Genomic DNA, 16,718 nt, shown 5'->3' on the forward strand with positions numbered 1-16,718 from the left:
TCTTTTACACCTACCTCATCCTATACATTATTTTAGGGAGGCCTACATTCCTTCCTGTCCTCGGGAGAGATTCCGAATTACAAAGGGCACTAGAAAAGTTTTGCAATACGCAAAATCAGTTGGCTGGACACCCCTGTTATAGTGAGGGATGAAAAGAGGGGTGAAAACCGTTCTAGAAGACAGCAAGGCGCGACCTTCACACCATTTGTCACCAAGCAGTGGGACTGAAAGCAAGTTAAGATGTCATTGTGGTCTAAAGGTGAATATCGCACAATTATCCGTTACAATTTTGGTCGTGGATTAACTGTTGACCAGTTCCTGGAGGAAATGACTCCTGTGCTGGGGAAAGACTGTCCACAACGGACAACAATTTTCCGCTGGTACAAAGAGTTCCCAGAGGGGAAATTTTAGGGTTGAAAACAATCCTCTTTCTGGGCGACCGTCTGAATTAGTGACTGAGGAAAACATTGAAGGTGTGAGGAAAATGTTGCAACAAGAGAGGCAATTGACATATTGGCAGGTAGAAGAGACCCACCACATCCCTGCACCAGCTATTCGTTCAGTTCTACACGATCATTTCCATGTTAGAAAGGTTTGTTCCCTTTGGGTGCCCCATTCACTTCCAGAGGAACAAAGGGCACATCGAGTGAAATGGTGCCGAGAAATGCTAAAACAGTTTGAAAATGGGTCTTCGCGTAACGTCAATAGCATCGTTACAGGTGACGAAACTTGGCTTTATTATTGCGATCTCCCAACAAAATCCCAGAACAAGGTGTGGCTGTTTGAAGATGAGGGTACTCCTGTGACTGTGCGAAAGTCAAGGTCATTGAAGAAAAGGATGATTGCAGTATTCTTCACTAAACGGGGCATCCTGACTTGGGTTGTGCTAGAAACATAAAGGACAGTTACTGCGAAGTGGTACAGTGAGACTTGTCTGCCTCAGGTCATTCAGGCTCTCAAGTAGCTCTGTCCAAGGTCACGGCTCAACACTTGGCTCTTGCATCACGACAATGTTTCAGCACATCATGCTAATGTAACAATGGATTTTCTCGCCAGATCAGGACCAGAGCGGTATTGTGTGTTATGAACTCTTGAAGCCCGACGAAACCGTTAATGCACAACGCTATCGCCAACAAATGATTAATTTAAATCGCGCATTGATCGAAAGACGATCGGAATGAGCCAGAAGACACGGCAAAGTGATTTTGTTACACGACAATGCGCGTCTCACATAGCAAAACCAGTGAAAGACACCTTGAAATCCCTTGGATGGGACATCCTTCTGCACCCGCCGTACTGCCCCGACCTGGTGCCATCTATCAACTCTTCGCATCAATGGGGCACGCGCCCGCAGAGCAACACTTAAGCGATTTCGAGGAAGGTGGAAAATGGCTCGACAAATGGTTTGCCACAGAAGACAAACAGTTTTACTGACATGGTATTCATAACTTACTAAAAGATGGGATAAGTGTATAAAAGCCGATGGCCAATATTTTGAATAAACAAAAAAATGAATTTCCCTTGAAAATTACGTGTTTTCTTTACCACAAAAAGCGGCAAAAACTTGCGCATACGCCTGGTAAACCAAGCGAGTTGGCATGCGGTTAGTGTCGCGTGCCTGTGAGCTTGCATTCGAGAGATGGATTCAAATCTCATCGTCAGTAGCCCTGGTTTTCCGTGGTTTCCCATTTCCACATCAAGCAGATGCTGGGGCTGTACCTTAAGTCCACGGCCGATACCTTCCCAATCCTAGCCCTTTCCCGTCCTTGCGTCGCCGAAAACCTTCGATTTGTTAGCACGACATTAAACCACTAGCAATGCTACTATGAAAGTTGAAAACTATAACATTTAAATTCCAAAATGCTAATCGTCTTTATTGTTGTGAATAATTGTGTTACTTAATAATAATAATAATAATAATATTACTGATTTTATGTCACACTAACTACTTTTACGGTTTTCGAAGGTGCTCACTTAAAAAGTGATTTATCACGAAATATGAAAATCAGTATAGATGATTTATTTTACCTGGTAATAGTCTAGACCTAGATGATAAAAAGAAGACAGCATAGTCGCCACAAACATAGAATCAAAGGAAACGTGGATGCACACAACGGTAAGGTACCACTATCAAATTGTTCTAAGACGAACTCTACATGTTACTCTCCCCAAGACTTAATATTCCCCATGATGTTTACATCTAATTCAGTAAACATCACAACAATTGTATATGGTTAAATAAATATTAAAAAGAGTTTGAACACGTAACCGCTATTGTTCCTTAAAAATAAAATGTATTACAAACCAATCATCTTACGTACTTCCAGAGAATAGCAGCTGTTCTATTCGTCATACGGATTGGCTCGTTTGAATGAAATCCCTTCTTCATTGCCTTTCAAAGTAAAACTTTATTCTGAATAAACATGCGCACCTGTGTACGGTCAATATAAGTAATGTCGAGATATTATACATACGTGGGACGATGTAATAACACAAATGTAGATTACCTATTTCGACACCGTATCTCCTCCTTTTTAGCAGCTTATGTATTGCTCACTGTTGCTGACTTGTTTATTTTCATTCTGTTTTTCGTTATATATGTATCATCCGAAGTCTTTATTTCTTGTATTTTCGATATTTAAGTGCGAGGCATCCTGCTTAATAATGAATGAGTTATAACTCCTGGTTCCTGTTTGAATACAAGTCGAGTAGCCACGATGTAGCCCACCGTTAACAAGTTAGCTGGGACGCAGAGTAATGACTTAACAACGTCATTTATGTAGATAACCCCACGGCTCAAGCTTTGATCTTTGGCCCTTCAAGTTAGTCACCCAAACAAACGTGGGACAGCTTACGTCCAAGTAGGACGTATTGTCAACTACTCAGGGTCTAAGTTCGGTGGCTGTTTTGCAATTTCAAAGGACTATGATCATAATTTGATATTTACTGGCCGTGTTTCAGTGAACATTTCAGGATTAAACATTGAGAATTACCTCTAGTAGTGTCAGACTTCGCTTTTCAAAATGTTATTTCGAGTAGTGTGTGTATTCTGGTGTGTATTTATGGTAAGCGATGCAACGAATGGTAAGTAGTAATATTAAATTTTCATCCTCATTGAGACTTCTCTCTTTTTCGTTGTTACAGTTCCTCTCTCGACATATTATTTTCCACATCTTGTGCACTAATTACAAGAGAAGGCACCTCTTAAGGCAATAGCTCTTTTATATAACCATTCTTATCATAATCGTAATGAAAGTAGAACTCGTAGAAGGCCTCATTATGGGCGATTCGTTTCCACTAAAGAATTTGGTTATTCGGGAGATAGTAGGTTTGAACCCCACAGTCGGCAGCCCCGAAGATGGTTTTCCGTGGTTTCCCATTTTCACACCAGGCAAATGCTGGGGCTGTACCTTAATTAAGGCCACGGCCGCTTCCTTCCCACTCCTAGCCCGTTCCTTTCCCATCGTCGCCATAAGACCTATCTGTGTCGGTGCGACGTAAAGCAACTTGCAAAAAAAAAAAAAAAAAAAAAAAAAAAAAATGGTATGGAAAATATTTCAGAGAATTCAATCTGCATACTTCCTGAAGCCCTGAAACGTAAAACCTCTATTATCGCTACGTAGCGTGAAGCAGTTACATTTCAGGTGCTTTTGTTCAGTTGCTGAGAATGTTAACAATCATAAAACTTGAACTGGTTGTCATAAAAGGCTACTAAAGCGTCAGGAAGCTTGTATCCCACCTCCCAAATATAGTGAAATAGGAGTAACGCCGCGTGCTATAGTCAAAGGACGGGTGAGTGTGTGGACGGACGACTCTAAGGAATTTTTTGGCCGAGCTCTTTTCACTTATTTCCTCGTGACTTTGGGATAGGCTCTAATTTGTATTTTTCATACCTATAGTTCTCGGTCTATAATGTCCGACTCGTCAGCGTACTGGCCTTCAGTTCAGAGGGTCCTGGGTTCGACTCCCGGCCGGGCCGCGGATTTTAATTGCTTCTGATTAATTCTTCTGGCTCGGGGACTGGTTTTTGTGTCTGTCCCAACACTCTGCTCTTCATATTCACACAACACACTACACTACCAACCACCACAGAAACACGCAATAATGATTACATCCCTCCATATAGGGTTGGCGGCAGGAAGGGCATCCGGGCTTAAAACAGGGCCAAATCTACATGTGCGACGTAGTTCGCCCCCGCGACCCCACAAATGTGGGAAAGCGGTAGGAAAATAATAATAAGAATTTATCGCTCTATAACAAGCAAGCATACTTTAGTTTGATTGTAAACCACTGCCCCTTTAGTTTTATATGGGATCATAACAACAGGGATGTTGCTTTTCAGTTTGAAAATCTCATTTTTACCGACAGGAATAAGGACTACGGTCGACTGTGGTGAGACACTTGCGATGATATCACTAATAATAATAATTTCGTGTGCCTATTTCTAGCCGAGTGCAGCCCTTGTAAGGCAGACCTCCGATGAGGGTGGGGGGCGTCTGCCATGTGTAGGTAACTGCGTGTTATTGTGGTAGAGGATAATGTTATGTGTGGTGTGTGAGTTACAAGGATGTTGGGGACAGCACTAACACCCAGCCCCCGCACCACTGGAATTAACCAATTACCGGTAAGTTTAAAATCCACGACCCTCTGAACCGCTAACGAGTCGGACGATGATAGGCTATCACTGAGCTCACGTGTTGAATTTTTAACTGATGATAATTTTCAGTGACGTTAAGTTGTCGGATTTTCTATTCGTGCCAATAAATCTAGATTTACACATCCTTCTGCATCATCACACTGAAACGTGGGACGACACGCCGTTGGGTGTCTTAAGATCTGCTCGCCACCCAGTACACTATCTCTCTTCTGGTAATCAGTTTCCTTGTTTTATTATTCCGTCTTCTATAATTTTGCACTGAGAGGATTGGGAAATATGTGATACTAGTCCAACATTTTACTCCACTGGTAGAAGAAAATCTCGAGGAAATCAGCACTTGGGTCACCACACCAGGTTTCTAACGAAGGCAATCATAGACCAAAGAGAAGTCATAGACTACTACTGTTTTATATGACTTCCCAATTCTAGTGCCTGTCCTAACCTGTGGCTCACTCTCTTTCATATTCAATTTATGTATAAAAGGCAGCTTTCTGGTAGCAGACAGTGGTGTTATCTTGTTTCATGGCACAATAGATTATAGTTTGTATATGTTCCTGTGGGGTACAAAGTGAAACTTGTCTTATATCGACAGCCATAGTTCTCAGAAGAAAGAGTTATTTTGAGAAGGGTCATACATTTATTGTTCAAAACTTGGCATATATAATGGATCATCAATAACTTTAAGATATATTAACAGCTAAGTCACCGGCTCAATATCTAAAGAAGAATTTTTTTTTTTCGTAATATGTAGATCCTTAAATTGCTCCTCAGAAGGTTGATGAGATCGAGTAGGGAAGAAAATGTCTATAAAAATAGGCTTATGAGAAGCTTCTCGATCCTCTTACTGTATATATTTAGAGCGCTGGAGTAGGAAGAAAGCACGGGATAATGAACAAGAAAGCTAACATAGCGAATATATATATGTAGTCAGATGAAATAAGATATCTTTTTAACTGAACAGTATTGAAGTCCAAAAGTTTTAACAGTTTATCAAAGTAGTGGACTTTAAGTTCACATTTTACTCTGATATTCTACAAGAGTTCTCAGCTTGGAGAGACTGCTGATTGGCAATGACGAGGCACTTAGATGCTTGTGGTATGTATTTTCCCGCTCGTCCTAGGCTCTTTACTATCATCCTTCCAACTCCTTTGGTCAACTCTTGTTATCTTCTGACCTCATAGTTTTAGGTTTGCGACGTCTACGGAGCATTTCTTATTCTCACGTTAATGATCCTTTCTCATTTTTTGCCGATATCTTCGCTCATGGAAGGGACAGACCTCTTTCTCTATTATTAGAGTGAAGTGAGGATGATGATGATGGTAAATTTTTATATTTTAAATTTAAATTTTTATTTGACGCCATATAGGCTGCCTGCGCGTCAATTTCGACGTCCTGTTTTACTCGACTGATCTACGGAGGAAGCTAGTTGTATTTTGCCTGAAAGCAATAATAAGCATCACTTTAAATTTGGGTTTTTAGGCTGATTAGTCAGCGGAGTGACTAATGGTCCCGGATTCGAGTTCCGGCCGAACCTGTTTTTCTACTATTTGCTATAGGTCGCACTGACACAGATACCCCCCTGTGGGTGGGGGAAGCAGACGAAGAATACACCCACGGTATCCCCTGTCTGTCGTAAGAGGCGACCAAGGGATGATTGTCTTAGAACCATGAAACTACTTGTGATTAGTACCACCACGCGAGAACACCATGGGTCGCTTTTACTTGGGTGTAGTACCATTATATTAGGTACCAAATAGGTTTGTGATTAGTAGCACACAGGAGCACCGTGCGGTCGGTTTTTGCAGTACCTGTGATTAGTACCACCATATGGGCAGGACCATGGGATGATAGCCTGGTGTAAAATAGGAAACCACGGAACCCACTATATGAGGAACACCACGGGATAGTACGAGTCCCTGCGGTTAGTACTCTTATGTGATGAACACGATAGATTTGCGTTGCCTGTCAAGGGCGCCGCAGTGTGAGAAAAACCATAGGTCTGTATTATATGTCGAATTTCATAACCTGTGAGTAGTACTATAATGTGTGGAATACCGCGAGTCTCTGCTACTTTTGATTAATACCGCAACATGACAAATAACATGGTTCTACTTTCCTAGCGATAAGTACCGTTATGAGGGCCCGATAACTTGGATTTTGGTCCCCCTTTAAACTACAAGCATCATCGATTCAGTGTTGTGCTATAGCAGCAGTCCCTTGATCAGTAATCATATTGTTTTACGTCAGTTTCTGGGAATGTAAGACATTGCGGGTCGCATCCACTGATTGTTTTAAATTCATATCCATCCATTCATTCTTCGTCCTCACGTTTTGAATTCTGGTCAGTGGAGAATTTTGGATTTTTAATTTGTCATTCCATTTCGTCTGATTTCGTACCATTAGGGGCCGATGACCTCGATGTTAGGTCCCTTTAAACAACAAGCATCATCATCATCGACACATATAGGTCTTATGGCGACGATGGGATAGGAAAGGGCTAGGAGTGGGAAGGAAGCGAATGTGGCCTTAATTAAGGTACAGCCTGGTGTAAAATAGGAAACCACGGAAAACCATCTTCAGGGCTACCGACGGTGGGGCTCGAACCCACTACCTCCCTAATGCAAGCTGATCGGGTATTTTAGCCGCATCTAGTTCATTCATCTGACTCGGGGACTGATTATTTGTGTTTGTCTTAATACATACCTCTCCATTTACACACAACACACCACACTGCTAACCACAGTAGCAATCCGTAATAACTGAACACAGTATATTCCTCTATACTGGGTTGACGTCAGGAAGAACATCCGGCCATAAGAGTAAGCCAAGTTTGCATGTTCGACACAGGTAGCATAGCCCACCAGGGTGTGGGAAAATTAGCGAAGTTCAGACTGATATTAGAATTTTGATTGTGCTAAAAAAGTCGAATTACATGTACTTTAATAACAATAATAACGTCTGGCTTCCGAAGAGGTCTGGTGCAGGACTTTCGAGTTGACGCCGCATAGGCGACCTGCACGTCTATGAGGATGGGGCCCTACTTGTGATGAATTCTAATTATGAAGACGGCACACACGCCCAGCCCCCAAGCCGTCGAAATTAACCAATGAAGGTTAAAATCCCCGGCCCGGCCGGGAATCGAACCAAGGACCAAAGACCAGCACCATTTAGCCATGGAGCCAGATAAGTACTTGAATTTCAGTGAATGAAAAATAATTAGCCTACTTACATAGACAGATTTTCAGGTTTTTGAAAATCAGGAAATGGTAGAAAATGGAAGCAAATAGAATGATTACATTTTCATTTTGCAATTATTTTGAAAATAAAAATATAATCGATCTCACTATTCCCTTCTAGATCCATGTTACGTTAACCACAAGGACGTAAATTTGAAAAAACAGTACATTTTTAATCCCACCGTACCCAATTACAAGGGTAAATAGCAGTAACGAATTAGTTATGAATGCAATTACAGGTTTCCGCAATACTTTAAAAAAAAAAAAACATTCTTACAGTTTAAATGTTTACAGCGACAACCTGATTCAGAAGATATGTTCTGACAGACAGTCTGCATTTAAGTTTTATATATCTCGTAATTTCAGTACTCTGTGAATGATTTTGGTATAGGGGAAGGAGGGGAGGGTTGAGACAAAATTTACATTTTATTTTTTTAAACAATTTTTCTGAATTTATTTTAATGATCAACTGGTGCAGTCAGTTCCCTATACCTTCCTCTTGAGTGTGTTATTTTCTTAAACTGTTAGATAATCAACAAAAGCCAAAAAATATTCATAAATAGACACACTACATTATGTCTCAAACCACCCTTAGTAAGGGAGGTTTGAGACACATGTATGGGAGGCTTGAGACACGTGTGAAAATTTACAGAACTGCAGTAAGTAATAGTACAAAATGATAAAAATCATTAGAACTGAAACTGTGGACATAAAAAGATATTTCTTGTGCACAAAATGCATATACAGTATATATTTTTCCAATGGAGACCTGAAATAGAAATCTATCGCACACAGTATGATGAAAAAATCAACATCGAATATGAGTTGCTTATGAGCACGCTGTGTTCCTCCAACAGTTATTGGCTTTTCCAGTTTCATAACTATATCCTCAGCTATAACATAACTCACATCTTCAGTTTCGGGATAGATGAATGTCTTACCACCTGTGCAACGTTTCAGAAATGTAATTTTGTATTCATTGTCACTGCGGTTCACAACTACTACTGATCCAACATAATAAACAATATTCTTCTTGCTTGCAAATTTAACGAGAACATAGTCCCCAGTTTCAATGTTTTCAGGTGTGCGATCAAAGTCATCGGTTGCCAATACCTCCTCGCTGAAGGTAGTAAAATCTAACGAGTCTTCTGAGGCTATATTAAAATCCTCATAACTGGATGATCCATTTTCTTTTGAAAATGCAAGCTTAGATTTCTTCACATTTTTATCATGAAGTGGATTGAAATTCAGCCTCCTTTTCTTTGTATTACGAGCTTCAAACTCCTGGTGTATTTCATGTTTTACTGGAGTGTCTGTCAAAATTCTAGATTTTTTAGGTTTCCTTCCCATAGTTTTCTTCCTAGGACCTGCCTTCGGAAAAGGCCGTATCTCTTCTGATGTCACAATTCTTCCGTTGTCTACACTTCCTGAAGGCTGCGGACTTGATTCACTTGCAATAACCCTCTAACAACTTCTCTTCTTCATCCGAAAACATTTGGTTAGTGACATAGTTTGGTCTGTATGTTAGATTTTGTTTGCTGTTATCATCTGTTGCTTTTTATTTCTTAACATAAGGGCTCAAAGTCTGTTTATCTATGGAGAAACGTCTTGCTGATTCACGTAAGGCTCCACCTTCTATTACCGGTACTGCTTTAACTGCACTTTGAAGTCTATCGGGTGAAATACTGGTCCTCGTCTTCCCAGACTTACTTTTCCAAAAGAATGGTATACTGTAAAGAAGTACAGCAAGTGTAAACCAAGGATAATAGGTAAATGAATAGATAAACTGGCAAACTATCAAAGTACCATTTACAGTGGTAAACTATATATTCAGTTCTGACTGCATGTGACGGGGAGGCTTGAGACAGTGTCTCAAGGCACCCTTAGACATTCTGTCTCAAGGCTCCCAGCACCTCATGTATATGTAAATTCGCGCGAATAAACATAACCTCAAAAGCTAAAGAGTTCATTGTTTGTATAATTATAGCTTACCTCTTAAGTTCACTGATGAAATTATAACAGCTGTTAAGAATGTGTTCACTTAAACAAAAACTCAAAATATATCACGTCACCAAAAAATACTTCTCATATCTCAAAATACATTTATCACTCTAACTTCCACTCTTCAACAGAAATCACCATGAAACTCCGTCAGCTCACTCTGGTGGCACATTGCTACAACTGTCATGCAGAAGTGTTGCCAACATATAACATGTCGAGGAGATATCACTGGTGTCTCAAGCCTCCCTCCGTCTCAACCCTCCCCTCCTTCCCCTACTTTGTTCACTAAGGCGGCATTCAGTATAATATTATATGGGAAGTGTTCATTTATTTTCATACTTTCTCCTATAGCCTACGTTGAAAAACGAGTTACAGGAGAAGAAATATAGAACCAAACCACATTGTTTAAAAGGAAGCGAATTAAAATACATATGAAAATGCAACACTGCTTTAAAAATCATGTAGTTCCTACATATTTTTGTTTTCATGTCACAACTTTTCATCGGAGTTATTTATCTCGCCACCCTAACCTGCTTCGCTTTGAGGCTAACTTCTGACTTAACGTCAGCTTACAACAGATGATTATTATTAAGTAGGCCTAATTGTTCGTGGCACACAACCCTCCTTATCGAACTGAAAACGAGAGCAGCTGTGAAGCACACGAAACAGCAAGTCACGTGATGAGGTCATTTTAAAGTCAAATGAATATAATCGGTGTATTTTATTTAAGTGTATATTAGTTTGTACTGTGAAATACTTGCTTCAATCTTTAAAACCCCATAAAACCCAGTCCTCATTCATAATACAATAGGAAGTTATGCTCAAAGAGTTGTGATACAGACTAATTTCGTCTTAAAGCCAAAATTGTGATAAGAAAACGATCAGTACATTGTTACTATATGATCAGCTAACACGCGTCATATTAAATGCTTGTCCACGGAGCTGAACCCATACGGTTATCATAATTATACTCCGCACGGCCTTACTTCTAAATTGAAGTTTCGCAAAACAAATGAGCATCGCCTTCCCTCTGTTGCCAGCGCGCTACGTCTGCGAGAACAGCTGATGCAATATGACCGCGGTAAACAGCCCTTTTAAATTGTAATACAGTACTCAGAAAAACGAATGAATATGGATTGAAAACAAATTCACAAGAACTACACTTTCTGACAATATCTGGCACTAAAAGAGAATATATTATTAACAATAAAAGAGAATGAGAAAATAACACATCACTAACGGCTAATGGCTGGGACAGAAAGGAGGTTATGGCATACAAAGGGAACACTCTACTGATCTCAGAGTCACTGGAACCCTCCAACAATATGAAAAACACACTAAATATTGAAGGAAAATGCAAAAGATCGCGAACCGTACTGAATACCCATACACGCTGAGCGAGATAGGTTAACCACGTGGCGAATGTAAATATTAGAGTTGGCAATTAGGTTTCGAGATCGTGCTCTGCCGATATGAATGGCAGCTTGGGATTGGTTGGATGTCTATGCTTCAGCGCATAACCACCAGACAGAGCCAAAATCTGCTAAAACGTCAATTTAGAAGTAGAGCCGTACCGAGTATAAGGCCCAGATGTTGATGATGTAAAGAATATTATACATATACTTAAAATGCCAAAATATGACTTTATTAAATTATCTAAAAGTTAAGAAAATGCGTTATAAAATGTTTAAAATGATATAATATATATTTTTGAAAAATTCTTCAGAAAAGAATAGGTTAGACACAGACCTACAAAGTACATAATATAGGTCTTTAATAAAGCTATTTATTTTTTATTATTGTTCTTCTAATTCACCGTAGTCTGAGTTGCACTGTACTGCAAACGTCATTCTCAGGTTATTGAAAATGGAGAACCTGCGATTATCTGCAAACAAGTTTTTATACCTCGAAAAACTGCATTGTACATCAGCTGATATGACTGAAGCATACTTGAAGTGGGGAAAATCGTTGGCTGTTAAATCTTCCTCAATCCCACCCAACAATGAAGTAGTTTTTGCCGGAAAGTATACCTGAGATTTGACACAAAGTTTTATATCCGATACTTTTGTCCACGTCCGCCTCTGTGGTGTAGTGGTCAGTGTGATTAGCTGCCACCCCCGGAGGCCCGACTTCGATTCCCGGCTCTGCCACGAAGTTTGAAAAGTGGCACGAGGGCTGGAACGGGGTCCACTCAGCCTCGGGAGGTCAAATGAGTAGAGGTGGGTTCGATTCCCACCTCATCCATCCTGGAAGTGGTTTTCCGTGATTTCCCACTTCTCCTCCAGGCAAATGCCGGAATGGTACCTAACTTACGGCCACGGCCGCTTCCTTCCCTCTTCCTTGTCTATCCCTTCCAATCAGCCATCCTCCCACAAGGCCCCTGTTCAGCATAGCAGGTGAGGCCGCCTGGGCAAGGTAATGGTCATTCTCCCCAGTTGTATCCCCCGACTCAATGTCTCACGCTCCAGAACACTGCCCTTGAGGCGGTAGAGGTGGGATCCCTCGCTGAGTCCGAGGGAAAAACCAACCTTGGAGGGTAAACAGATTAAGAGAAGATTTTTGTCCAGCATTTCTTTTTTTTTTTTTTTATGTGAAATAACTGGAGCAATGTTCCCACGAGTGTTGTTAACACCAGACGCCAGCTATTTTATTAGTGAAATGGCATCTACAAATTGTCTCACCTTTCGTTTTCGGTGATGTGATAGATATCGACAATAATACAAAGTTCCACTTAATAAATGCCCAACTGCCCTCCATGCGGTTAAGAGAGCATATCTTGAGCGATCTGTAATGAAGCAGCTTCTTCACTGTCAAAACCCTGTACTATTTTTTTTTCACTACCTGGAAATGTTCACAATAATATTTTTTTTTACAACTTGCTTTTACGTCGCACCGACACAGACAGGTCTTATGGCGACGATGGGATAGGAAAGGCCTAGGAGTGGGAAGGAAGCGGTCGTGGCCTTGATTAAGGTACAGCCCTAGCATTTGCCTGGTGTGAAAATTGGATACCACGGAAGACCATCTTCAGGGCTGGTGACAGTGGAATTCGAACCCACTATCTCCCGGATGCAAGCTCACAGCTGCGCGATCCTAACCGCACGGCCAACTTGCCCGGTCACAATAATACAAGCATGCATTTAACCACGTAAGCCTCCGTGGCTCAGGCGGCAGCGCGCCGGCCTCTGACCGCTGGGTTCCGTGGTTAAAATCCCGGTCACTCCATGTGAGATTTGTGCTGTACAAAGCGGAGGCGAGAGAGGTTTTTCTCCTGGTACTCCGATTTTCCCTGTCATCTTTCATTCCACCAACACTCTCCATTATCATTTCATGTCACCTGTCATTCATTAATCATCACAGAGGAGTGCGACAAGCTTCGGCTGCCGGCACAGTTCCTATCCTCGTCGCTAAATGGGGGCTTCATTCATTCCTAACCCGGTCGGATGACTGGAAACAGTCTGTGGATTTTTCATTTAATCACTCGTCCCAGCGTGTGATCGTAGGTTGCGGTGGTAACGCGATGTTCAGAATTGTGTAACTCGTGAGGGGGTTTTGAGCAAATTGTTTTAATGTTCACCATAAGCCTGTCTATGTTGGGATAATTTTCTCGCACTTCTTCATAAACCCTGTGTAAGCCCATGCGCTAAATATGTGACATGTACCATTTGAGAGTAAAGTGCCTTCAATTAATTTTATCTGCTCGTATCATACACATGGTGCTGTGAAAGAAACTTACGACACACAGACCTGTCCGAGTGCCTGATTTAACGTGGCAGCATCGAGCAGCTCGCCTTCTGTTTGCCCGTAACCAACTAAATAGGCAACGCCATTAGAGAGCTGTGTTATTCACAGACGAGTCACGATTTTTCCATTGCCATGTATGGAGAAGCTCCGGTAAGCGTTATAATACTTGTCAAATGTTGTACAGCAAGTGAACAGATTCGGACAAGGTTCTGTGGTGGTGTGGGGTTGCATGGTTGCATTAGTGTCGACAAGTGTACAGATCTTGTCGCTGTCCGTGACTGCCTTACCGTCAGGGAGTACATAAACCAGATGTTGTTAGTCCAAGTGGTGGTTGCTGCATGCAGTGTTGGCCATGGATGGATTCCTTCTCATGCAGGACAATGCCAGGGCGCACGTAGTGGGAGACACCAGGGACGTCTTGATAAGGCTTTGCATTCAAATTATGGAATGGCCAGCGGTGAGTCCCGACCTGAAACTCATTGACACGTGTAGGACATGCTTGACAGACGTGTTCGTGGTCATCCTGTTACACCACAGACTCTCCAGAAACTCTCACAGGCTCTCATTGCAGATAGGGAACGGATACCGCAGAGTGACCTCCGTAGTTGTACGGAGTAAGCCACGTAGGTAGAGATGCGGTTAACCGATATTTCAGGCGTATCTGTGACACAAAAATAGCTGTGATTTTTATGTGTGATTCAGTCACAGGAAGCACGAGCATGTGATTACCGTCACGGGTCACGGTTAGAGATAAGCTTTAAATGATATTTCAGAATATCTGTGACCGGCGTATCTGTGATACAAAAATATCTGACTTTCAGTCACAGGAAGCACGAGCATATGCTTATCGTCACGGTCACTCTTTGGTCGCGGGCGGCCAGTATGGAAATACTTCTGGTTGATATGATGACAAAGTCGCGTAATATTTTTTGGAAGATTCGGGACATTAGAAGTGGGAAAAATAATATTCACATTTTTAATTTCAAGTTTTAATAATGCATAGGGAAAAGGTTGTTAACATTATGCGCAATAAATTAACAAGCGAAATGTGTTTACTCGTGTCGTGTCTCCGGGATACCAATTATTTACAGTACTTTTTAATGTAGGTTTAAAAATAATAAATTTATGAACTTAATGCAAAAATTCCTCCCATATCCAGGGCTATTCAGCAAAGTTGCCCACCTCAAATAACTCGTGAATGGTTAAAGATACTGACATTTTGTATTCACTTTCAGTAGTGGTACCAAAGGGCTAAAGTTAAAGTAAGTACTGTGTCATGACGTTCATATTTTCTGGGATGATGGTACTAACTTAGCTTTTTTAAACGGTACCACATATAGCCTTAAATCTACAAACATTACAAATTCAGCACCGTGATTATTTTGAAAAACGGACAAGTACTTCCCGAAAAAATATTATGTATTAAAACACGCTTCATTTGCCAGCTGAGGACTAATCTGTTCGATTCGCGCTACGTATGAAACATGAGCTGTAGCTATTGACATTTATAGTTTCTAGATAGGTATTCTCTCTACTATGGTCATAAATACACTATGATGAAATGTATAATTTAGCTAGGGTTGCCATACGTCCTTAAAAAGTGGTATTGTCCTGAATTTGAGCATGTTTCCCGACGTCCTGACTGAATTTTTTAAAAAATCCCTAAATATCCTGAATTTTAAAAACCAGAGAAAATGATTTAAAATTTTGCTCAAACGCTTTTGAAAGGGAATGTCCCATCTGTTACTTAAAAATCTATGCAAATGACATTGAATATTATATAATTTTGGAATGGTCGGTAAAGTAGGCATTTTACTTAAAGTATTATTTATTATTTCTCTATTTGATTTTTAACATTAACATCATACAACAAGTGTGTCTTTTGGTAATGAATGGGACAGTTCACATGGAATTAACCAAATACACTCGTTGGAATTATAGGCGCCAACTTTTGGTCTTGGGCACGGGGGCAATGATGAATGTATTAAATATTTCTATGGGAGCAAAAGCACGATTGCCACCCCGTACCACTATATGCATGGGGGAAAGTGTTCCCGTGGAGTCGGCGCCATGTTTGAAACTTGTCAATGTTCGTGTCCTGAATTTCGTCCTGAACCTTATGGCAACCCTAGATTTAATACCTTTAATATCGTCGTATGTAACTGGTAAATGAAAAACGGATATAGACCTTGAGCGGATAACATAGCCCTGTGAGCGTGATCCAAGCATACAACTTAAACGATATTTTGTCACAGGTACTTCCGTGGCAGCGTATCTGATATATCGGTGACAAAGTAACACGCTGTGATTAATCGACCATCTCTACACGTAGGTGTCAGGCTGTGATAAATACCTGAGGAGGGCAAACACGATACTGAAGCTCTCGAACTCGGAAGAAATCCAGATTGGATGACTGAATGAGTGGCTATTCCCACTTTTTTTGACGCTGTTCGGACTTCTAAATTTGTTTTGTAAAAGTGAATGAGAATCAAATGATCCTTTGTTGCGTAATTTATCTGTGAAGGATAAAGATATATCTGGTAGTATTCCTGTTGTCAATTATTATTCTATTTGGTACGGCATACGTTCAGAAACGTGTTCCGCTAATTCTTTCAGACACAAATGAACTTTTAAAAATCTGGAATAATATTCATAGACGAATGCTGCAACAATGAATGAAACTTCTTGTGCGGCTTACAAGTGATTGTTGAGCTTCATCAAAATGTAGAAAAGTCACTTTACAACGTCAGTTTTTCTCTGGATAAGCATATTTTCAAAATGTGCGATTTTGGAGTACCGAGAACCCGCATATTGTACTGGAAGTGCCACTGCATCCCATTAAAATAGCTGTTATGGCGTGCGGTAAGCGCGCGGCGCATAATTGGGCCTATACAGTACGCTGTGTTACTTTTGTTCTGAATATCACTTTCGTATCCACCAATGGTATTACTTGGTACTTCAAAATCTTCTCTTCTTCTTCTTCTTCTTCTTCTTCTTGTTATTATTACTAGCAAACCGTACTCGTCGTTGACGAGCTGATAGTAGGCAATGCTACTGACTGCTGTTTGCAGTGGCGCTGC

The 16,718-nt window shown here is 40.8% G+C and overlaps 1 protein-coding gene across 1 annotated transcript in view; it reads left to right on the forward strand.

The window, feature by feature from the left end:
* Positions 1-2,842: 2,842 nt before the first annotated feature.
* The window catches only part of LOC136856720 (uncharacterized), a 107,258-nt gene continuing 93,382 nt past the window's right edge, over positions 2,843-16,718 (forward strand). Inside the window, exon 1 of the mRNA XM_067134789.2 lies at positions 2,843-3,084. Coding sequence (XP_066990890.2) covers positions 3,024-3,084 — 61 coding nt within the window. The 5' untranslated portion in view covers positions 2,843-3,023. The remainder of the gene's footprint in view (positions 3,085-16,718) is intronic.

The sequence above is a fragment of the Anabrus simplex genome, chromosome 1 (assembly GCF_040414725.1).
Source record: "Anabrus simplex isolate iqAnaSimp1 chromosome 1, ASM4041472v1, whole genome shotgun sequence".
In the NCBI taxonomy this organism is placed as follows: domain Eukaryota; kingdom Metazoa; phylum Arthropoda; class Insecta; order Orthoptera; family Tettigoniidae; genus Anabrus; species Anabrus simplex.